Source organism: Anser brachyrhynchus (assembly GCF_964034855.1).
Source record: "Anser brachyrhynchus genome assembly, chromosome: 5".
Lineage (NCBI taxonomy): Eukaryota > Metazoa > Chordata > Aves > Anseriformes > Anatidae > Anser > Anser brachyrhynchus.
Window position 1 is genome coordinate 32,289,806 of NC_137699.1, and position 24,096 is coordinate 32,313,901.

The window sequence follows — 24,096 nt, forward strand, 5'->3', positions numbered from 1 at the left end:
CAATTAATACATGTAGAGGTGACATGCAGGTTGACTGAAGACATGGCAAAGCAACTCTAAAACTACCGAGGATGTAACAAAATGCAGCTACATTTAAATACAATGGTGAAAAGAAATAGAAACTGGTAATAAAAACATGTAGCTTAACAGGGAGCATAGCCACCACTGACCTTTGCACATCCTTCTAGATGTTCTCCATGCATCACATCGTTTGAGAAACGTCAGAAATTAGTACAGAAGTAAGCTTTTAAACTGGCCTTTTATTGCAGAAGTTGTAACTTCTCACCACCAAAACACCACAGCAACTGAACTTAGTGATCACAACTGGACAGGATTTTTGCCTTAAGCTGGATGTATGCATTGGACTGATGCAGCCTGACGCATGGGTGGCAGCGCAGATTCTTCCTTTGGCTTGTTACAAAAACCATCTCTAGACCTGAATAAATGTCATGGCTTCTGTTTCGGGACTTCCAAAACCTGGATTGCCTCCTTTCAAATTTTATTCTGTTCACCATCACTGGGGCAATATGCAAAGTCCTAAAAATGCTGATATCACATCTTCTACTTACAAGCCGGAAAACCTGGCCAATTGACCTGAGACTCTGAAATCAAGCAAAATAGCCATGAGCTGTTTGACATTCTTTGTTGAAGATAATTCAGCGTTCAGTTCTTTTCACTTGACTCAGGTCTGTATTCCAGTCACAGATGCTGATGACTGCATCACATCAGGGAGGAAGATTGCCAGCTCAAGTCTCCCACCTCTGCTATAACACTTTCACAGCTTTTGTGAGACAATCTAGCAGTTGATAATAGCTGTACTTTAGGTCATATTCCATGTCATACCAATAATTCACTGAGGAGAGAAAAAAAAAAAAAGGCATTCCTAGAGCTGTAATGTAACGATTTACAAACGTTCACAGAATGTTTCAGACAGCTCAGCTAGTTCAGGCGTTTCCCTGTTAGTGACTGAACTTTGGAATGAGTAAAATTTTGACTACAGCCAAAGGTAACGTGAGCAAACGTTAGAGTTCTTTGCTGCCAATGCAGCTCTGTCAGCTCAAACTACCTCCTCTTTAGACTCTGTCCTTGGGATTCCTTGGAGCAGAAACTGGCAAAATGCATAGGAACATGAAATGTCTCCTTCTAATTAGGCCACAGATACCAAACACACTTCGAAGTTTAGTATCTGGATAGGAACCTCTCTTTCTCTGAGTGTGTGACAGATGGCAAACTAACCACTTAATCAAAATGGTGAGTAATTAGACAGTGCTTTAATTCTGAATCTCAATTTAAATTTGGTGTAACATCTGCTAAAAAAAAACAAAAACAAAAAAAAACTAAGTCAAGCAGTATATAATCTTTTACCAATGGTTCTTGTAGGAAGGCATACACTAGTTTCCGACACCCACTGGACCAGACCAAGAAAATATTGATTTTCAAGTGCATACAGAATGCAGTGCAGTTAACAAAAGGCTGAATAAACAGAGCAACCCTTTAGCGTTTCTGCTAGACAGAGAAAAACAGTGGCTGGGGGTTTGCAACTGGAAACAACTCTACTTTTTCTGTCTTTAAGGACAGATATAGCAGTACTCGGAAAAGAGAACTAGAAATACTGCTTTATAGCTAACTGGACTTTTTATCACACTGTTGCCAATACTGAAAAAATGGTTTGCAGTATTTGCGGTGTAACACAAATACTAATGCTATGTTATTCAAAATACTTTATTTACTCTGTCTGGGCAGGCAGGATTATTGCAGGTGAAGAACAACAAAAAAAACTTCTGCAAACCTTGCAAAATTTAGAGGACATAATGATAACACTCTGCACTACTTCCCATCCCTACCCCTCCACCTGTACCAAATGAGCAATGCTTGAAATTCTCGAACTTTCCTGGGGAAGCAGAAGAATAAAAAGCAAGATGATGATGCATCCTACAAAGAAAGAGATGGAAGTCTTCTGATAAGCGCAGGGGAGCAGTAACACAAGCATGGGCTTATTAGCAAGGTAAAAGACTGGGTCAGAGAGAATTCCAGCTCACATAACAACAGAGTAGCTTCCATGTTGTGTCTACATCCACACCTAAAACTTGTGTTTCTGGTTTCCTTTTCTTCACCCAAATCCTTTTTGCTGATGTGCTGATGTCATGCACTACATGCAGTTTAATTGTGAAAGGTATGTAAATGACCCGCTTGCAGTTATCAGACTAGGCAGATAAACTACTCAGCTCCCTACCATAAACAAAATCTGGATCATGATCACTGAATTAACTATTCTTCTCCTAATCTGACAACTACAAACATATTTTTTTCTGATACATCCCTGACTCTTGTTGACAATAACATGAATTACAAGCAAAACAGACTGCAAGAAGATAGCCCAATGGAATAGAACAGGATCAGCATCTGCAGATATTCTTATTTTTTCTTGAAGGGAGGTAGACAACATTAAGGGGACCTTTGGTCACAGTTATACTTTGCTATGGAATCTCTTATCTGCATACACCCAGCGCAATTCAAAATTATACCTGGAAATCTTGTGTATTTTACCTGCTATACAGCCATGTGATTGCTGAACATGGTGGAACCAGAGAGAAGGGAGGTATAACATCTCACCAGCTTTCACTGTACACTGCAAAGGTTTTGCCTGAGAATACTCTGGATACCTTTCTAGATCTGGGTTTAAAGGGTCCAGAGGGATCCAGGGCACCTGAAAGCAAAAGAGTATGTCTATGGTACTGACCATGGCAAGTGTTTCCAGCAAGATTCCAGGAAAACAACTGACAATCAAACTCACTAGTTATGAAACACATTTTGCCTAGCAAAACATTACACATGCTACACAGCTTTCTACACTCAACTGAGAATAGGTCAAGGATGCAAAGATTTGCCTTCTTCAGTGAAGCATTTCTAATTAAGGAAAAGCTGCTAAATGTCAGCCATCAAGTTTCACTCTCATGGCATACTTTCAAAATGTCTTTTGAAATTTTAGAAACTCCTTTCTTCTTCTAAAGCGCTCTGATCTACTTTGATTCCTGTCAACTAAACACCCTCCTTCCTGCTGGAACATCCCTGTTGCCTGCATTAATTTCTTCTTTGCCCTACAGAGTTACAAACCTCAGCACTCCACCTTACTGTATGTATGACAAGAATGCTCCTGTTAGATTCTATGAGCACCACTCTGTAAACAGAGAAAAAAAACCAGGCTCCAGTTCAGCTGTAGCATTAATCACATATTGCACAGACAAAAAGAGAGAGATTATATACAAAAGGGTGCTGAGTTTTTGTAAAGTGACTTCAGATCTATACATTCTAATCAAATAAATATTACTACAACTAAGAAAACACAATTTATTCATTGAGACAGGCATGTTTTATCGCACTGGGTGATACTGCTGTAAAGTAAAATACATCCCTGAGTAGAGGACCAGAAAAGGTGAACGCAGAGGACTGTATTAAATCAGTTCCTTTATAGTTGATTCATTTAAAAATCCTTTACTGGATCTATTTAAGTTTGGTGTAAGGGAGACAGCTTATGACATCAGTGGTTTCAGATATGCAGTAATTTTATTCTTTTTTGTGTGGAAGCTGGGTATTCTTTGCAAATAGTAACGTACAAGTGAATTATCTGGGAATTCTTTCCAATAATGTGGGATTTCTAAATATTCATCAAAAAGCTTGGTTTAAGAGCTCAGCAGTGTGCAAAACTAGCTTTACTTTTCACATCGACTGTGTTCTTTATATCATTTTTACCTTATCTGCAGTCTTCTCATCCACAATTTCATATGAGCCATCTTCTGATACGTGGTAAGTTGCTGGCTGATAGAGCTCTGGAACCACAGAAAGAATTAAATGGCACAACACAGAGTAGTACTCAGAGAAACTAATGGAAGGGCATGTCACACTTTCACTAAGTGACAGAAAAATTAAGAAAAAAACATTTTCAATTTTCTGTCCCTCTCTTTGTTCATTGCAATTTTTATCTAGTTCCTGGTTTGTCTTATTTTAAGTCAGCCAGAATACTGAACTGCCTTCCTGTTTGGAACTCCAACCTTTTTTCCGCGCAGAAATTATTCTCTTCTCTTCCTCAAAACCTATTTTTCTCCTGGTCCTATTTTGTTCCAGTAACTATCTTGTTTCCCTTTCAGAAGTCATAAACACATCCCTGACTTACCCAGCATTCTATATTCTTTCCTTTCTTCTTAGGTCAGCCTAGCAAGACAGCCTTTTCCAGAGCTGTTAGTGACTTGTGGCTAGCCTTTCACTTTTAATTTCACCTTACAGGGCTTATCACCCACTTCAGACAATTTCAGAAAAGCAGCATGCTTTTCTTCCATTGCTTCAGCAAATGTGCTTTTGTAATCACTTGAGAGAGTCTCTCTCCATTAACCTGATGTTCAAAAAGACAGTCACCCTTTTACTATACACTACAAAATGTAAGCATTATCTGTGTTCAATGCTTTAACAGTCACTTCTTTTACAAGATATGAATCATATGACATGTATTTCAATGTTGTAAACAGAATAAAAACAGTATAATTACAACATCAGAGCTGCGCTTGTACGGAGGCAAAATTACGTTAGTGTCATATAGCATTCTACATTCAGCTGATCTGAAGATTTGAAAATCAAAGAATTGGAAAAAAAATATAAGGCACGGAGTTAAGCTGTCAATTGTCTAGATGACTTTTGTAACAGAACAAATGACTACTGCGTACCCAGGAAAACAACAAGAAGAAAGAGAAAACAGGCAAAGTAATGCTGTCATAAGAATCTCTTTGTTCATTTATATAGCTTTCAGAGATTCTGTTAGTAACTTAAATATTTCATTAAATTACAACTTGCTTTTCAGTTTCCTGGCTTTTTTTTTCCTAAAGAAAAGGATGATCAGGCAGAATTCAAACCTGTTAAACATCAAAGATGGCATGCTACATACTGACAAGACACAAATAATTGAAATATTCTAAAGCTAAAGAGATTGCAAGAAGTGTCATTGAACCTATTATTTTATAGGGCAGGAAAACCTGACCTCAGAATAACGTTTGCATTACAAAACCACGTGCTGCACGCAATAGGAGATTTCTGTGTGCAGTGGAAAAAAACAAAACTGTATAAACATGTTATCTCTGCCCCCATTTTTATGTCTTTCAGCATTTAATATCTCCCCCTTCCAGCCACCAGACATACACACATAGTAAATTGTGTACCATATGGGATGAAGGGACGGTCACTCGGTGGATGCAGTAGAAAATGTTTCTCTCCAGATATCACACAGTACAAGTTCTCATAATGATCTTTATGTACTAAGATTTAGAAAAAAAGAGATGTAAAAAGAGAAAAATAAAATCAATGTTGTTTCCTTCTCTACCTCCAAAACTACAGTGACCTGAAAGTTTCAGCTCATCTTCTAATTATCAGGCCACTTCCTCCTCTTGTGGCCAGTGGGAGTGGAAACCAGCAATATGATGTAGCAAATGTACTCAGGCAAGCAAGTTCCAAAATCACCTTATCAGAAATACACAAATACAGGTTACAAAAACACGATGACATCCGGGATAGACACTATCAGCCAACTGCTATGAAGTCAACTGATTGGCACTTGAGAGCAGGTGGGATTTCTGGCTCTCAAATACTCTTACAAAACCTGAAGTTTTTGGCCAAGCAAAGCACACCCTGTCTCAATTTCATGCATTCTCTCATGCGCTGTATAAGAAAGTTACATGTGGGACAACATCCTGTGGCCTGGCACGGATGGATCTGGTTTGACTTACACCTAAGCTGGCCTCAACACCAACAGGACGGAAATCATCAGTGCCTTGCCTGATGCAACATCCAGAAGATGCACCCAGAGAAAGAGCAGCGAGAGGCTGCAGAAGAGCAATTGAAAGAATGCATGTTACAGTAGAGCTGCCCTGTCAGAGAAAACACACCATTCTACTGAGCCACTAACTCAAACCAAGTCTGCTTAAACTTGTACTGAAAGCACAGAAAAGACTTACAGCACCATACAATACCTACAAGATGTCACAGCAGCTGATTCTCCGAGCCAGAAATTCACAGCATCAGGCTTCTTCCCTGAATGGTTAGGGAAAAAAAAATGTTTTCAACAAAAAGGGAATTTGAAGCATCTTGTCTAAACGCATTTTAAATAATTTTTTGGCAAATTGGTTTATTTCTATCTTTCAGCTACCTTCCTAACTATGACAGTTTCCATTGCAAATAGCACTCTGTGAGCAACAGTAGCTTCTGCACGGGAAGCTACTGTAGCACCCATCAGGCTTCACTACCCAGTGCCAAATTGAGGGTTACAACCTTCATTTTCACATCCTGAATCCCTAAGATTTAGCTCACAGAGAAACTGCAGCACATTTATGTTTAGCTGCAAAAGGAACGTGAGCTCATAGTAAATTAACATTTGAAGGAAATATATCCTGGAAAATAGAAACCAACTTCAATGAAACAAACTTTAAGAGAAACAAACACCTGCAATGATACAAAAGCGAGGGTGTGTGTTCACTCATTTCTTATAACTTTGGTAGCAACAGCACAAATTCGAGTCCAAACATGACTCTAAACCAGAAAAAAGCCACTACATAGAAAGAGGTGCTGTACAGCACTACCACCATAATGTTTCATTGTGATGGTGACAAAACACAAGTAAGTTGCTGATTTTGGAGTAAACCAAACCCCAAACTAGGATTACTCTATGATTATTTCACCAGTTTTCCTTTCTAAGGGAATGGAACCAAGCTGAGCAGTGGTAACCAGTAAGAGAACCATGTATGTGGCATGACTGTTTTAAAGTTATATAAAAAATATTTTACTCAATGTAGGAGAAACAGAAAGTTTACCAAGTGCCTCACTCATCCATGGTATGTCAGACTGCACATCACAGACAAGTTCAGGGAACTCCTCAGTGAGGTTTGAACACTGCTTCTGCACATAGAATACGTTGGGAGAGGTCACTTTCTTCTCCACGATGTCCAGAAAGTCCATGAAAGGCATTTGGCGCTCCTCTGGCATGACAAAACGGTCCTGAAACACCGCATCTGCATAACCATTTGGTGTTACTGCCACACTCACTACCTTGGGACCTACTACCTCCCTGCAAAATAAATCAAAGGTTTATGGCCAGACCTGTAATTGGCTCGTGTATTAGATGCTGGTTACTTTAAGAACAACATGCTTCATGGGCAGCAAAAATAAGAAGCCTGGCTTTCTGTAGATGCTTATCTTTTGACAAGATTTTCTACTGTCTATTAAGGACTCTGCTCCAATTGCTCCTTGCATTCAAGGCAAAAGGAGTGTCTTTTGCCTCTCTGAATTCTCTCATCTCTACGAGGTGAGTTCATGAAGTATCTCCCTTTTCCTCAGAGGAAACAGAAAGAAGGCGCTCTTTAGTCACTTCTCATGAGTTGTGCCAGAGCCTGATATCCTCAGGACCACTCAATCCAGCCAAATCTGTGTGGCCTTATGTAAAAAAGCCATTGAGAGAGAAAGTGTAGACAGGGACTGACAGACATACATTTTGAGACTAATAGACCACACTTCAATGAGAAGTTTAATTTAAAAATGCATTTATGTTAGGTCTAACCAAAAATTCCCTCTCAGAAAAGAACTTGCTTTTCTAAAATTCAGACATTGTTAAAATGCTCCATTATTTCTTTAAAAAAACAGGATGCACTTGGTCACAAACAAGTCAGTCTGGTTTTACAGCACTACAGCCCCACTCTAACTGAGGGATACAGGGTGGAGCACACGTCAGGACACTAGGAATGGACTCAGTTTTGATAACGCGAGTCTACTGGCTGTACCCAGTCAAAATACTCACCCTTCCTACAGAATCTGAACTGCTCAGGGTAGTATGCCCATAGGAAGAAATTTAAACTTGAGTTTTGGACGTTGTGTAAAGAAGATGACTGAACACCTTCATACAGATGCACAGAGGAATCTGAGATAATCTCATGAATAAAAACATTAACAAAGGGCCTTTCAGTGGGGTCAACTTAAATTGAACACAAGTCATGCTCAAAAGCTCATTCCTACCTAAGGTATGCTGAGGTCCATTTCTTCAGAGCTGGCCAGTGGCTGATGGCATTCTGAATTATGCAGGGCTTGTTTGGACTCACCCACTCTCGATAAAACTCCAGCGGGGACGGAGGCCTATCCAGATACGGCACAGACTCCGTCCACCCCAACTCTGTCCAGGCAAACGAGAAGCAGTTTTACTCCGTGTCCCGAGTGACGCGCCCTGTATTAGAGCTCTAAGTGGCTTTAAACCCCAAACCACTGGTGGTCACTGAGAGCAAGCGGTGCCCCTCAGACTCCCTAAGTCACTCTGTTAAAGCCCTGACCTTGTCGCAGAGCACTTCTGGGCCAGGGGCAGGCACCCTCCTGCTGCCAGCCAGACTCCCCCCACACGCATCCCCGCTGGGGGCCCACGGGAGAGCCGTGCCGCCTGGAAGGCCGCGTGTGACAGGGGATTCACCTCTGATAAAAGCCTTTATAAAGCCTCCACTGAGGTGGCAGCAAAGACACGGCGAGAAGCTACTCAGAAGCCGCAACGGCGCTTTGCTTTGCCGCTTTGCACATCGGAAGACAACCCAAACGCATCATTTTCCTCAGGGGCTGACGGCGCCCGGGCCAGGCGTGGCCGTCCCCATGCGGTTACGCCGCCAGCCCCGCGGCCTCCCCCCGCTCCCCGGTGGGCTCCTCCCGGCCCCCCGCGCCTTTGGCCGGAGCCACGAAGCCGCCCAGGCCCGGCCCAGCCCGGCGCTCACCGCGGGCGTCCCTCGGGAAGGCGGCCAGGCAGCCCCGGACAGCCCTCAGCGCCGCGCCCTCCGCCATGGCCGCGCCACCTCCCCGCACGGCCCGGCCCGGCCCCGCGCTCCGCCCCCGGCCCGGCGCGGAGCCAGCCCCATCCCGGCCCCCGAGGAGGCCCCGGCCCGGGCTGAGGGAAAAAAAGAGCCCCCAGGTGCTGCCGGCGAGGAACGGCTGTACCAAATGATCACATTTTTATTGAAACAGTTTAAGACACGGAGTACAAATGAATACAGAGTTAAAAACAGCTCCCGCACGGGGGGGGGAAGCCTCACAGTGCAAAAAAAAAAAAAAAAAGAAAAAGAAAAACCAAACAACTTTTTATTTTTTCAAATTAAAAAAAAAGACATTTTAAAGGATTATTTTACTTGGAGGCAAAAGTATAAAAACACATTTATAAATAAAGCAAGAGGGTTGGGCTTTTGTTTTTATTTAAACCACTGAAGGAGAAGGGTAGTGTTGAAGACCACAGGTAGAGCTGTCCGGTGCCTAGGGCATACACAAGACATGCAGGGTGGACATGGCTTATTCCTAAAGTTGCTGCCCGCGCATTTCCCCCTCCATGGGTACAGCAGGTCACCTACACGAACACAGAGCCCAGTGCCCGCTGTTCTCTACAACACTCAGTCTGCAACACGGGGCGTGCTTGTCTTACCCCACAGAACAGCCTGCTCGCTCAGGGGCCGCACAAGACCTGCTTCTATTATTTTCTTGAGGTTTTTATCATTTAGTATCCTGGATGTTGCACATCTGGGGACGGGGGGGAGATGACACCATATACATGCATGACTTTTACCAATGGTGTTTAAATACCTGTATTTTTTCCTTATATATAATTATATACATATCCTTTCTTTAAAAAAATTAAGTTCATATGTTTCTACTCCTGTAGGGAAACACCCCAGTTCTCTGAGGTGTGAAGAATTCTCCAAAATGGGGGATTTTGGTGAGGATGCTCTAAGGCCTACCCCAACCATCACCTGGGAGAGCTGACAGAAAGGAGAAGACAACCTGAGAGAGGAGGTGGAGGAAACGCACAAACACCGTACATCATCTGGGTGCTACTGAGGGAAAGGAGGAAGGCCTCAGCGACCCGCGGCAGGAGTGACACCGAGTTTGCTGCGCTTCCTCCTGCACCACTTCAGAGGGCCTAAGAACGAAGCAAGGGGTCTCGCAGGCAAAGTGACACTATTTACTATGAAGATGGGGCCGGGGGGAACACAGCACTGTTCTCATTTTGACCAGGAATGTTGGGTATAAGGGATAAAACGTATGTAAGGAGAACAGGTAGATCTAAATTTTTTCTTTTTTTTACAGACTATGTTAAACAAATAACTTAGTTTAATACAGGTGTCTGGTTGTACCTGTGCTAACACCCACACAAACCAGTAAGAGGGATCCCAAATCAGTAAGAGGGATAGACTCAAGTTTATTACCTCCTCCCACAAGCCTTTTCACTTCCCAGGCAACTACCATTCAGTTTTTCTCTACTTGGCCTAATGGACAGCCTGTAGTGAACCATACTCACAAGGTGCAACAAAATGTAACACATTTATGCTCTCTTTTTGCTGTAAACTAGAATTTTTAGGGATATTTCCTACTGCCAGCAATAGGAAGTTACCAGGGAAGAGTCAGTTGCATCAGTCTCAAACAGCAGCACTATCTCATCACACCTCTAAGCAACAAACTTGTGGCACTAACATCTCCTTTACAGGACTTCCACCACTCAGTTCTTAACTACCAAACCTTGGGCAAGCAGCTGACAATTTTGCCTTTTAATATGCAGTTGCTTAGAGGACAGCAAGCAAAGAAACAAGAGGCCCAATAGGACATCTTTAAAAAAACATCTTTCAATTCATTCTTCAGTTACTGATCGCCACCTCAGTCCTAAATCTACTTTCCTGAAGCCTTTCTGTACTATGTCTCATGGTTATTGGCCAAATGATGTTCCTCAGGCCAAGACTCTCTACCTCTACTTTGTTTTCCTGAATGTCCTACACATGCTATTCTAATTTAAACTATACAATCATCCTCCAGCTGATCTACTTGCCCAACTCTTTTATCATCATTCTGAATAATTTACCTCTGGTTTCCTGCATGCAGCCATGACCCCCAAGCAAAATCCACTCCAGGAAACAAAACCCACTTTGATCAGCTTAAAAATCAAATTTGCTCCACGTCTCATTTCCAAGGAGCTTTGTTTTGTATCTCTATGCCAGCTTCACTGGTTGTTGCTCTGTGCCTCGATGTCAATTTCATTCTGGCTCTCTCTGACCCTTTTTGTCACTACCTCATAGTAGAAATAATAAAATGGAATAAAATTGCACAAGGAAGTAATATAAAGGACCCTTAAACCATTATCTTCAGTACCAAAAGATACCTGGGTTGAAGGGACTGCTATTTTACCTGAGTGTCTTGTGGCCCCAGTACAGCAAGAAATTTCTTGTATACCAGGACATACATGTTCACAGTCTGAAAGTGGAGGAACTAATCATCTTAAAAGCAAGCTTGGCCCACACTAACTCTGTCACAGACCCACAACTGCCACCAGACATTCCACTCACAGCATCTCCAGCACAACTTTTCACTCAAGGAAACTGCCAGAAATTTCCTCTACTTTTCAACTTGTCTTTACAAACCTCTCTTGCACAACTGATTCAGAAGAGCGCAATGCTGAGACAGGACTAGAAGACAACACTTTTAAAGTTTCAGTGCAAGCCCATGGAAGGAAAGGTTAGCAAGGACACCTGAAACATTTGATGAAGCAGATCTATGTTACAGGCAGAAAAAGCTGGAAAGCCCTGAAAGTGCTTGCCATGCTGCCATGTCCTGAAGCATTCAGCAGTGGTGATCAGCCAGAAACCTGTTAGGGGGAGAGCAAGAACTGCAGATAATTCATCCCTAGAGTATATTGAAGAAATAGGTCACCAGTCTGGCTGTCCCAGTAGAAAAAGGCTGCAATGCAGATCCCCAGTCACAGAAAGGACATAAAACAAAGCAAGACAACAGAGTGCATTTCAGAGAACCACAGGATTTCCAAGAGATGCCAACCAGGACAGTAAAACAAAAGAAGATTGCTTCAGGCCTTTAACCTATGGGAACAAAGTGACTGGCTACCTTTAGTGACTTCCAGATGCTGGCATTCTCTCACCCACTTGGAAGCTTCTTCTTGCATTAGTTTTATAAAATGGGGTTACACTACTCTGCCTTAAAATAAATACAAGTCTGAAGATGGAGGAAATAAAGCATTTGTGCATCTGCCTCTGTTGTGAAAAGGAGTGGGAATAAGGGGGAAGGTGCTGAAGAGTTTTTATTGGTTTTAATGTTTTGTTTTTTTTTCTTAGCTTATCATTGACTAGTAAAGTATCACTGGACATTTTTAAGCCATAACAAACACAGGTCAGCATAGGTTTAGAGAAGCTCCACAGGGTGAGAAGAGAATTGCACACACAAATGCAAAGAAGATTTTCTGTTTCAGTCAAGAGATTAATGAAAAGAGTCTGGGGGAGGGGGTAGGGGAATGGTAGAAAACACATTCCAAAATATCTTAGTTCAAAGTTCTAGGAAAACCATTTTCTGCAGGTAGGTGAAATAGATTTACAAAAGGAAAGAGAATCCCAGTTTTCTCGGGATGTAAGTGTTGTTTTCCTGACAAGCAAGAAAACATTTTTCCATCAAGACAGTGAAATCAACAAATGATATGGATGAGCAGTTGCACTGAAGATCTCTCAAATCCACAGTTACGCTGTATGAGATGGAAACCAGCTTTTCAACGTCACTTCTCAGCAAATAAATCATAACCCCAAATTTCCCAGTCATGATAACATCAAAGTTGATATCCAATTCCTAATCATGAAAGCTGGCTGAAATGAACTTTCATATTTGTATTTAAATCTTTTTAAAACGTCGTCAGGAAAAAAAAAGGCTGCAGTACATGAATATCAACATAATGCCAAATTCCAGACTAAAAATATCACTACTGATTTCATTAAGCAAACTCCAAAGCTTGGTCCAAGGGTTGCAAAGTCTTACCCCTGGAGGTGAACACAGATAAAAATACAGTATGGGGACTGTCTTGTGAAACAAGAGAAAAGCAGACAGAGTAGTCAAGACAACAATAAGATTACTCTAGGTAACAAACTATGGCAGGAAAAGAAAGAACAGCAAGACAAGATCTAAGCAGAAACAGTTCATTAATTGCACAGACACTCCAGCCTGTCTCCCTGTTGGGGATTTATAATACAGAGATTGTGTCTCGCGGGGATATGGCAAGGGATTGACATTTTTTGTTAAAGAATAAAGATAATAGTCACAAATGTGACATAGAGTAACAGTCAGAAAATAATAAATTAATAAATAAACCCATAAAAAGTCTGCTTCTTGATTCTCCTGAAGCCTTGGAGAAGAAGGGATTGGCTTCACTGGAACTCCTTTGTATTTAGTCAGCAGTTCAGATTTGCTTGGATTAACGGGATTTTCTTTGTTTCTTTAGGTGCCAAACATCCTGATCTCCTGGCTATGGAGAAATTTCCAGGCAATTTCTCCAAACTCCTCTTTCAAAACTTTGTCTAGAGACAGGAATTTGAAGACAATTGGGAAAAAAATATTAAAATTGTGGCCAGCACATTGCTAAGAATTAGAGCAAGTCAGTTGTAGTGGCCTGAGGAAATCAATTTCTAAAGGTCACCCCACCAGCTCTAGACCAGCACGATGATCGCATCAATCTGAAGATCTCTCTGTGGTCCTTCTCTTGGGATTATTTCTGTGTATTCACAAGCACCTGAAAGACACTGCTTTTAAAGTTTTTTGTCCATGCGTCGTTCCACAGCTTGTAGCAATAGCTCTGAGTACTGTTCCAGCAAAGCTAGTGTCTGCTCATCTCCCAGACTCTTGGGACTTGGTAGATTGGCACCAGATCCATCATTTAGTGGCCTAGTGGTATCTTGAGACTGTGCCAGTACCTCCGTAACCTTTGGAAGCTCTTCCTCATCCTTCAGGGAATCCAATTCTTTCTTCATTAAGGAGAATGCTTCTGTCAGGAGGCCTGCTATTTTATCTTTGTCAGTAGAAGACTCCGTATCATTTAACACCTGAAAATAAAGAGGCAAAAGAAAAGAAAAAAGAATGCATTGGGTTTTGGATAGAGCACAAAGTACGCAGTTTCAGCCCTTTAGGAAAGTGAAGCCATGCAGAAGATTTACGGACCATTTAAGTGTCCTTTTCTTCAACATTTGAGACTGCCAATTTAGTCATATATGTATGCATCCAATACAGCCAGTCATACAAGAAACAGAGGCATTACTCCAATAGGATAGAGGCAGAAAGTACATTTTTGGGTAGCGACCCCTTTATACTGAGCCTTAACAGCTACTGTTTCCCAGTTGCTACACAGGGCCACAGTCTGTTTTTCTTTCTGTCTGCCAGATGCAGCTGGTCAGAGGAATGCAGAGGTCACAGAGCTAATGCAAGCACTAAGACTGTAGCTGCAGAGAAACACGTGGCAGAAGCTCACTATGGAAATCTCACACTTAGTACAATTTGACAGATCAGTGCAAAGCAAAGAAAACAAGATCTGTTGTAATACTCTGCATGTAATGATGTTCTGGCAGTAAGGGGGACAGGCAAGTGGATGCGTGTTACTTCTCACAGCTGGATTCCCACGATAATTTGCTAATACTTTTCCCAGGCATCAAAGACAGAGAACAGAAGGCAATAATAAAACTTAAAGTTCATACAATATTCTATATCTCTGAAGCATAGTATAAATATTAACTAATTCCCTAATACCCCTTGGAAAAGGAGCGTACTGTTATCTTCAGCTTACAAATAGGAAGAACAATCTGTAAAGTTAATTGATTTGCTCAGAATACCATAGCAAGCCATTGGAAAAATGCAGCGGTTGAAAATCAGGAGTTCCTGTCTCCCAGCTCAAGCTTTGGTGCAGAGAAGTATACCAGGCAGCTTCTGCCACTGAACACGCAGTCAAGAGAATACTTCGAGCATGCAAGCACACACATTCAGTGCTTGTGGACTGTAAAGCCAACCTGCTAAAACAGAGACTGTGTCTGAGGTCACTCACCATGCGGTAAAGATGAATGGCTTTGCGCATGCTGTCCTGGAGCTCTGATACCACATGCTCACACTGCTCTACGCTGATGCACGATTCTGAAGGGGAGGAAAAAATAAAAGCCCACACTAAGGCACAGACACTCCAATATCTGAGATCTCACAGCTGGGTAAGAAAACGTTTCTTAACACATATTCAAAAGATCACGTGCATACACTTCTCGTTCAATTTTTAGGGATGGTTTGAGTCAATCCTTGGATAAAGTTCTATATTAGTTCATATTAGCTAGAGAGGCTTATTGGATAAAGTTCTGTGTGAACTTTCCTTCATATTAGCTAGAGATGCTTCTTGTTTCAAACATTCCTGTTTTTCTAATGTTTAGCCTCTCCAAAGTCAATAACGGTTTCTGTCGGATCATACAATGTTGTTACAGGCAAGGGTAGTCAAAAATCACCCATGTTATTCCCATTTATAGTTAAATTCAAGTTTGAAAGAAGTCTTCCAGTGGCAATATGGACTGATCTGAGGTGCCTCTAATTTGGCCTCCACCTAGTCAGAAACCTACACACTCTTCTTCACGTATCGTTTTGCACAGCATACAATGAAGAACTGTGAGGATAAAGGATTATACTGAATAATAACAGTGTTCTCTAGTGAGGACTAATGTCCAGAGGAGTGCTGACTAACAAACCCAGTCATAACAGTATCACATTGCTGAACAACCCAGGATACTGGTACACCATATTTCAAAACTTGAAAATAAAAGCAAGCAACACAGCTTTCTTCCAGTGCTCACTGGACACTAATTCCAAAGCATCAGAGCCAAAGGCCTGCAATGCTTTCAGAAAATAAACACTTCCATGAGTTAGACATAAATCATGAACAAAGACATTGACAGACACACAAACTGCAGTTATCTTCAATTTACAAAGGGCATATGACTTCCTTTAGTTACCCTAAAAACTGAACTTTGTCACACTAGCACAGTTATTTCTGCACTTCATGAAGGTCATCTTTGAACAGGCTGAGGGAACCTTAGCTAATTTTATGAATACATCTAGAAGATGTATAAATAAGCACTGCTAGAAGAACATCCTTTTATGTATACGTAAAAACACTTGAAAAACAAAAAAGGACATGAGCAAACCCTTCCATCTGCATTCTTCATTCCTGAATCACCCAACCTGGTAGAGCACAGTGGGTTTCTGTTCAGTCCAAGATTCTTGCCCCCTTCCCCCATCCCCCCCCCTTTTTTTTAACCCACTTCTTTCTTCTCATTATTGTTCCTGGATTTCTCCTCTACTCTTTCTTTTATGCTGGTCTCCAGTTCTATGAGATGCCAGTCAGGAGAAAGGTCACAAATGTAATATCAGTGCTTGAGTAACAGACGTTTTCTGCCTCTTGGGTGTGGAGAGCACAGCTCTTCAGAAAGCAGCAGGGAATATTAAACACAGCAACAGTATCCAGCACATCTTCAGCATTTTAACTGTAGATTTCAAAATGCTTCAATAAAAACAACTAAGTCTCCTTAACAGTAGATTTTATACAAGCAGGAAAAAAGAAGGACAGAAAAATTAAGTGGAATCCAAAAGTCACAGAGCAAGTCAGAAGCAGAACAGGTCTCTGACTGTCAGCCCTGCAGTTCTAGTCTAAACAGCCACATTATGATCCACAGAAGACACAGTAAATTGTCCACAGCAATAGCCAGCTCCGATCTAAACAGCTTTTCCAGCATTTACCACTACAAATTTGGGAAAAGTGGTCTCCAAGAAGGTGAAGGCTGGTAACTATCCACTGAGGGGAAAAAAATTTTGTAGATCAACTGTGCTAAACCATACTAACTCACTAAATAATGATGCTGAAATATCCTGTCAGGGAATGCTGTGTACGGGGAGCTGCTTAAAAAAAAAAATATATATATATATATATATATATTTGCTGTTTCTCTGCACTATCTATGCTAACTCTGCAAACAGAGGTTCCTATTAACTGACCAAAAATCATGTGATGTCTCACTTGATTCCCAAGTCTAGAAGAGAAAACTCAGCATAAAAAGTACAAACAAGTGAACTGTTATTGCCTGGCTGTAGAAATGATTCCACAGCTCCAGGCCGCACCCCTGTTGAAGGAAACCTCACCTCTGCAGGGGTTAGGGTTTGGAAGTTTCAGACACACTCACTGTTCAAAAGAGCAATTATCCTATGGTGTAAGAACAGTAGGTCCCTCAGACAAAAAAAAAAACAAAAAACAAACAAACAAACAAAAACATTTCCTGTATTGCATACCAGTGCTTCAATCTTAGGCATTTGATCCCTCTAGAAATACAGAAAGAAAAAGTGCAGCAAACCCAGAACGTCTCTCTGCAATGCTTAGGTGCAGAAATATTGTACTTCACCATTGCAATGAATGGTGGGACAGCCTGACACCACAGAAAGTAATTGATCAAAGGATAATAGAGGTATTCCTTCTCAGACACGAATAATAACAACATAGCAAAAGGGATTACAAAACTGTGCACTGCCTCGTCCCCTGAATGTATAATATATCAGAGCAGTGGTTAACATACAGCTTCATACTGCACAACTCAGCTGAGTAATTTGAGAAGTCATATTTCCTTTCAGGTTGTGACACAAAAGAAAAAACCTCTGGAGACCACAGCCTTGGAGGACAGGTTTTTTGCTTCAGTTTGAAGTTACCTACTAGCCTTCATATGATTGATGTACCTTAAACCAGAGCCTGTAACAGATCCAAGAGCTCTTTCAGCAGGTAAAATAGTTCCCCAGCTAGTACCTTTTTCTCCAAATTAGAGATAATTCAAAAACTAAATCCTTGTTCTTGATGCTCATACCCAAAGGCCTAGGCCTGCATGTGCACTGCGTGCCTAGCTTGCAGACGTCCTCAACGTGATAGCAGCACAGATTTTCTCACTCTCACAGGTGGTTACAGCAAGGAACTTGCCTTGGCCAAGCCTTATCTCACATAACAAAACTGCATGTAAACCACTCTGAACCCTGCACATTTGCACATGTTAACAAAGTGAGGACCAAGCTGCCTGGCATAACTTCACTGTCACTAATTATCTCACTAGGTCCAGCTAATACATACTGGCCTGCACCTTCACCTGCTGGTTGGAGAGGCAAAGGTGATGTAACTTACATGCACTAAGGGAGATTCACAACATGTCAGTTTTCAAGACTGACCAAAAAAGGTTAGAACCACTAGGTGCAATTGTTCAAGGAGGTCTACCTCCTCGCACCTTAGATTCAGCTAAAATCTAACTTGAGACATAAGACCCATAGAAAATGGAAATTAAAGACTCAGAAAAAGATGTCAGGCTGAAGAAGTGTCTCACCATTGAGGGGATGGCTTATGGAACGAGACAGGTGCAGACAGGACGAGACAGGCCAGAAGCTGGACGTAAAGAAATGTGATGGGATCGTGAAGCGGTTCACAAAGACAGGAGACAGAAGGGGGAAGATAAGAGATGGGTATCCATGCACACCTGAGACCTGTGCCGAGGCAGTTACAGATGTAGGAGACCTCGGCCTGATGGGGTCTAGTGGGCAAAGTCCGGGTTGGTTGTCTAGCACACAGGCGATGCCGGTGATCCTCTCCCTGCACCTGGGCAGCGTGCTTTCAGGAGACTTTAGGTGCCGGACCTCTGAAAACTCCCTCAGTTTTAGGTTTGTGACCTCTGGCTCATCTTGGCAACCTGTCCTTGAGACTGGACTCTCCACTGGGCTCTCCTTAACAAGTCCTGCTGAGTTCTCTCTACCAGGAACCGGAGACCCAGAGGTTTGATTCTCCCTTTTGGAGGTTCGGACCTCAGGAAAAGAGGGTTTCTTTTTACAGGCCCCAGCAGGTGACTGCGGAGACTGTGGCTCAAGCAGGGTTTTGGTTTTGGTAGTGGGTGAGAAGGAGGCCAGTGTGGGTCTATCAGGCAATGGCTTAGGAATGTCAAGAATCAGGTGTGCTCGGTTTGATGATGCCAACTTGCTGTGGAAGGACTTGGGAGATGAGCAGTTTACAACTGGCTGAAGCGCTGGCTTCACTGGAACGTTTTCTTTCACTGGTAACTTAATCTTCTCAGCATCTGTTGTGGGACTGAGCTGTGTCTTCTCTGGCACCGGAGGACTTGTCCTCCCATCAGTCGGCATTTCAGTGGAGTAACCAAGGTACAGATTTTCCCCTACAGATATGCTCCTTGACATCTTAGCCCGAAAGCTGGTTGTGGGGTTCATGTAGGACTTTGGTTTTGCAGTCCGGACATCTTTGGCCAGCAGAGCACCAGATCCATCCATCTTCAAGAGACTGGCTGATAACACCCTGCAATTGTTAGGTCTGGTATCCTTCTCAACCACCATCAGAGTCTGAGGACGCTGCTTGGCAGAAGGTATCACTCCAGGACCCTTATCTGTGAAAATTAAACAGACAAACATACCAAAAATAGAAAAGGGCCTGCAGTGAATTCCAAAAGTGGAAAGTAACAGGGTTGCTTCAGCTTATGTGACTCGGCTCAGCCCAGGGAAGAGGTGTTCAAAACCACTACTTCAGGTTAATGTTACCAAGCCTCAACAGCTTTCTTTTTTCCCCCATCCCTCATACTGCTAACACACTGCAGCTTACCTGATGAGAGACCTGTTCTTAAAGCATACAGACGGAAGACCTCAGACCACTCTGATCATTAACTGAAAGGCTGGAGGAAACAGGCACAAACTGTCAGTCCTCTAATCCACTCATATATACGTGGTGTTGCAGTGATAAGGTGTTTTTTTTTTTTAAACAAACAGAGTGCTTATTGATGGCTCATGAAACTGGAGTTCTTTCACGCAGAGTGCACAGATACAGTAAGCTCCCTCTTATTGCACTCTCCTTCCCTCTTTCTCCCTCCCCACTCTGGGGGAGCTTCACTCTTGACCTGGAACACCTACCCATGGCACGAGAGGATTTCTTTGCAGTCCTTTTCACCTTTGGCATTTTTCCTCCCACAGGTGCCAGACAAATATCAGAAACTGATAATTAGGAGACCAGCATCTGTATTACAAATTGAAAATATTTTCCCTTGATGGGCTAAGAATTAAAAGAGATGTAAAGCCCACAGCTCAGAACACAGAAAGACATTAGCTTAATTCAAACCTCTACTCAAACTCAAATCTCCCCATTTCATTTCTGAGTTTATACTACCACTCAGTCGGTGTCCTTACCCTCATGAACAAGGTCGTGAACTGACTGTGCCTTTCTCATCACTGCATTCACAGGGCCTTCTGGAAAGGATGCAATAACCCGTCCAGGAGCCATACCAGCTCTGCCGGCCTCCGAAGCTGATTTGCGTTTTTTCTGGACATAAACAGCCCGGTGTGTATTTATACTCTCCAGGAGATGGCTGTTCTCCAAAGCATCACCAGGATGACTGCCGCCATTTTTCAACAGGTCTGGAGTAAATCCATTGGTCTGGGTTGGAGGTGCAATGGGCTTTGAATCCAATATCAGATTCGATGAAGAGAGTGACAAGCGTCTAGAGAATGCAATAAAGAAATCCTAATTAAAACAAGTAAGTATATTGCCCTGGACAAACAAGCACGTGCATTTAGCCAGTTTCTGTGTGATAAAGAGCCCTTTCCTTCCCTATATGGATTTTTCAAGTCAAAATCACCCTAGGCTGTTACCAGTTTGTTCTACTTATCCCTGGAGGCATTGGTCTTCATGCATTTCACCTTAAACTACCCAATCACAAATAGCACCGGGTCACTGCTTCAGGAAGGGACTTTGCAAAAGGTGAAGGCAAAAGAACAGGAAAAGTTCCAGGCAGAGGGAAGACTGGGTAAGGTCAGGTCATGTCTCTTCTCTCAATTCACCTTACTAACAAAATCTTATACATTCTAAGATACCCCAAGAGAAACTACACTTTCACAACCTTATCAAAGTATAATTACTATGAAAGCTGGTCAGTATCTTCAAGAGAAAAGCTTTATTGCCTCCTCCTCTTCACTTCAGACAAGCATAGTGGGCTTACCTCAGAAAGGAGGCAACTTTCAATCTGATTTGTTTGACGGTCAAACAGATTAAAAGTCCACAAGTTTTCATAACCTAAAACTATTTCTCTTATTACACCTCTAGAGTTGCTAGCAACTTCCTTCACTCACCATTGCAAGTCTCCAGAAGCTTACACAATAACTAACCACTGGCTTTCTTCCCAAACATGAGGTCACAATGCTAGATAGAGCTTATAAGAGGCACTCCTGAGAGCAGCAACAACTGCATGTGAATACAGCAATCACAAAAAATTTTCTTAACACAGAATCTAGACATAGCTGGTGAACCACAGATGTACCTAAATCCGCTCTATTCTATACAATGAAATTAAATTAATTTGAGACAGGATTTCAGGTTGTCATTTTGGAATAATACAGGAGAACTTGTTTTAAATATTTATGTACCCAAATCAACTAAAATATTTACACTGCCACCACCCTTTTCTTCTTCTCTCTCTCTTTTTTTTTTTTTTTTTTTTTTAAACACCATGGGAAACAGCTTGGAGAGGCTTTTTGAGGTGCTTTGGGACTGAGGATTTTTTGGAAGAGTAATATAATAATATTCCCATGGAGCTTTGTATGAGACACCAGAGCACCCTGTAAAGGCATGGGACTGAGAAATGCGGCTCGGTAAGAAAGGACTATAAAACAAAGGAAAAGTTGACAAGCCTATTTTCATTGTCCAAGCTGAATGAAATGCAAAAGAATAAACAGAATATAAATGGTGAAGAGTAAATTAAACAACAGTGATTCCTTCAGCTTAATCAATCAAGGTATTAATCACAAAACAGTTAATCACACCTTCAAAAGAGGAAAAATAACAAAACAACAGTGTTGCTTTAGGAAGAAATGGATCAGCTCGAGTGTCACAGGATGGCCTGTCCAAACCACAAGGGTCTGCAACCAACCTGCTGGGTGCAGAAGCCTGCTTGCTATTTTGGCCCAGGGCCTAGCACAAGACCTCACACTAGTAAAAATAGACAGACAGACGCACTCAAAACAAGCAGAGCCATACCTGAGAGCCGGGGACTGGGAAAGAAAGCGAGAGGAAATGCTGAGGTTTTCAGTTCTTTCCAGACTCCTACATGAACCACCTAAAAATTTTGGTTAAAGGGGAGAGAAAAAAGGAGCAATTTAGTTACAGAACAAACAAACATTCTGACATGCATTTTCTCTTCACAGAGACTATTGAATGTGTCCTCCTCATATCCAAGGGGAAATTTTGAGCTAAAACAACAAAGAATTAAGTAATTTCATTGCCTTTTCTGTTCTTCTTAGATTACTCTGCCTTACATTGCTAATCTCCCTAAGGGTATGCCTCTTCCTTTTTCTCTTCCCTTTGTGTCCTATCCTGCCTGTAAGACTGTGAGGCATTGGCATCAAGCAGAAAGCAAACCAATCAAAGGAGGAAAACAAAAAAAGATATTGCTATGTGCAACCATTATCAATTCTAGCAAGATACGCTTTGTTCTGGAGTTGGTCGATAAAGACTAGCCAGCTCCTTTGCCACTCTGATGTCTCTTCTTATTCTCTCCCTCCACCCAGCATTTCAGCCTTTTCTTTTGTGGCATTTGTTTTGCCTTAACATACCACTAGAGGCCACTACATGTCACCTATGGGGACACACACACAGAGTCAATACATTCAAATACAACAGGAAAAACTGGTGCTAGAACAAGAGAAAGGCTTTTCAGGATTGCAGGGACAATACCTAACCCAAACCAACACAGACTCAAATCTGATCCACGCAAACTTACACACAAACCAACAGACTTATCAGATGTTTCTAATCTTCAAGCATCTCTACACTAATTCCCTATTTCCTCCTCTTTATACATTTATACCCAGCAGAAAGTCCTCTCAGAGAAAGTTCCCCCAGTAAGTGGAGAGCTGTACCTTTTCCATCAGTGCTGCCCAGTGTCCCAAAATGCTGCTTAAGGAACTTTTCCTGATCAGGTATCTGAGGAATTTCTCCCTCTGGAATGCTGGTACCCACATCCTCCTCTCCTTCCTCTCCCTCCAGGTCTGAGATGCCATCTACACTTAGGGGCTCAGTGCTTTCAGAATCTGGAAAAAGGTAAAAACAAAAACTGTAATAGCATGATCACAGTAACCTCAGTCACATTAAAAAAGATATTCACCAAACATGCTTATTTAAACAACTTAAACCTAAAATGTTACAGCTCAAGTCAGTCAGCATTAAGTGTAATTATCTAATTATCCCCCAACAGCACAGCCTATGGGATAACCAATATTAAATCAATATAAAATCTGCCTCCCTAGCTAGGAGGGCAGAACAAAGTAAAAGGTTTTCAAGGAAAGTACAATTCAACCAATTCCTGCTTCTACAGTGGCTTCACTGAAGTGCCTGCTCAGATGATCCTGAATCTTTACAGCAATGCTAGCAAGACTAGCTAGTAGCTCATGAAGAGGATCAGCTACTACAGATCGGGAGCACAAACAATGAACATGGACAGCATAGCCCCATCAAGTTCCTGCAGTGATCCGCATCAGATATAAATTATATCATCTTTGCATCTTACCTTCATTTGGATGGTCTGGGCTGGACAGACGACTGCTGCTGTAATCTACAGAGCAGGCACTATCAGGACTGTGTTTGTCTGGGCATCCATTGCTGTGATAATTTCTATTTAGCTTCCCATGGGGCAATGCTTTTACCTGGAACTCACTACAAGAGAGACAGGAAGATACAGTGCTAGAAGAAATTTGTTTTACATGTAAAGGAGCATAGTCTAATAAGGCCTTACCTGTGTTAATAACAGCTTTGATTACAAAAGTAAGACTTTAAAGAGAAAAACAAGTTGATTTATTTTATCATTATACAGTACATTTTTTGCATTTCATTAAGCTTGGACAGTGAAGTCTCAAGGGGACTGTCTGACTTCCTGGGTGTTGTTAGTTTCCCGTGACTACAAGGCACCAGCACTGCACTGCCCTGGCTTGATTTCCAGCACAGCTGAAGAACAAACGAAGTGGTCTACTCAATTAAAAAAGGACTAAAATCAGGCCTATACCCGTATGACACAAACTCCTATTTGCCACAGATTTGAGCCCAAATGCAGTATTTTTTCTATGTTCACAACCTGCTTCTTTGAGCCATTTCACTGTTGCAAAACAGAGAAGATCCCAGATTTGAGCAAGACTAATTCACTGATGAAT

General features: G+C 41.9%; 2 protein-coding genes across 7 annotated transcripts in view; both read right to left on the reverse strand.

Annotated features, from left to right (window-relative positions):
* Positions 1–243: 243 nt before the first annotated feature.
* Positions 244–8,969, reverse strand: JMJD7 (jumonji domain containing 7). The gene is made up of 8 exons (XM_080596228.1): positions 8,778–8,969; positions 8,044–8,197; positions 6,849–7,102; positions 6,016–6,072; positions 5,205–5,300; positions 3,751–3,827; positions 2,548–2,707; positions 244–853 (listed from the first exon to the last, which is right to left on the reverse strand). Exons 1-8 carry the CDS (start codon positions 8,842–8,844, stop codon positions 765–767), a joined length of 954 nt encoding a protein of 317 aa, XP_080452354.1. The 5' UTR covers positions 8,845–8,969; the 3' UTR covers positions 244–764.
* Positions 8,970–8,972: 3 nt separating this feature from the next.
* MAPKBP1 (mitogen-activated protein kinase binding protein 1) overlaps positions 8,973–24,096 on the reverse strand; it is a 96,796-nt gene continuing 81,672 nt past the window's right edge. For 5 of the 6 annotated variants that reach the window (XM_080596194.1, XM_080596190.1, XM_080596192.1 and 2 more), the window contains 7 exons: positions 23,460–23,605; positions 22,813–22,983; positions 21,932–22,010; positions 20,089–20,399; positions 18,387–19,298; positions 14,897–14,982; positions 8,973–13,907 (listed from right to left, as the gene is read on the reverse strand). In XM_080596194.1, coding sequence (XP_080452320.1) covers positions 13,614–13,907; positions 14,897–14,982; positions 18,387–19,298; positions 20,089–20,399; positions 21,932–22,010; positions 22,813–22,983; positions 23,460–23,605 — 1,999 coding nt within the window. In that variant the 3' untranslated portion in view covers positions 8,973–13,613. The remainder of the gene's footprint in view (positions 13,908–14,896; positions 14,983–18,386; positions 19,299–20,088; positions 20,400–21,931; positions 22,011–22,812; positions 22,984–23,459; positions 23,606–24,096) is intronic. The other variant, XM_080596195.1, reaches the window with a different exon arrangement.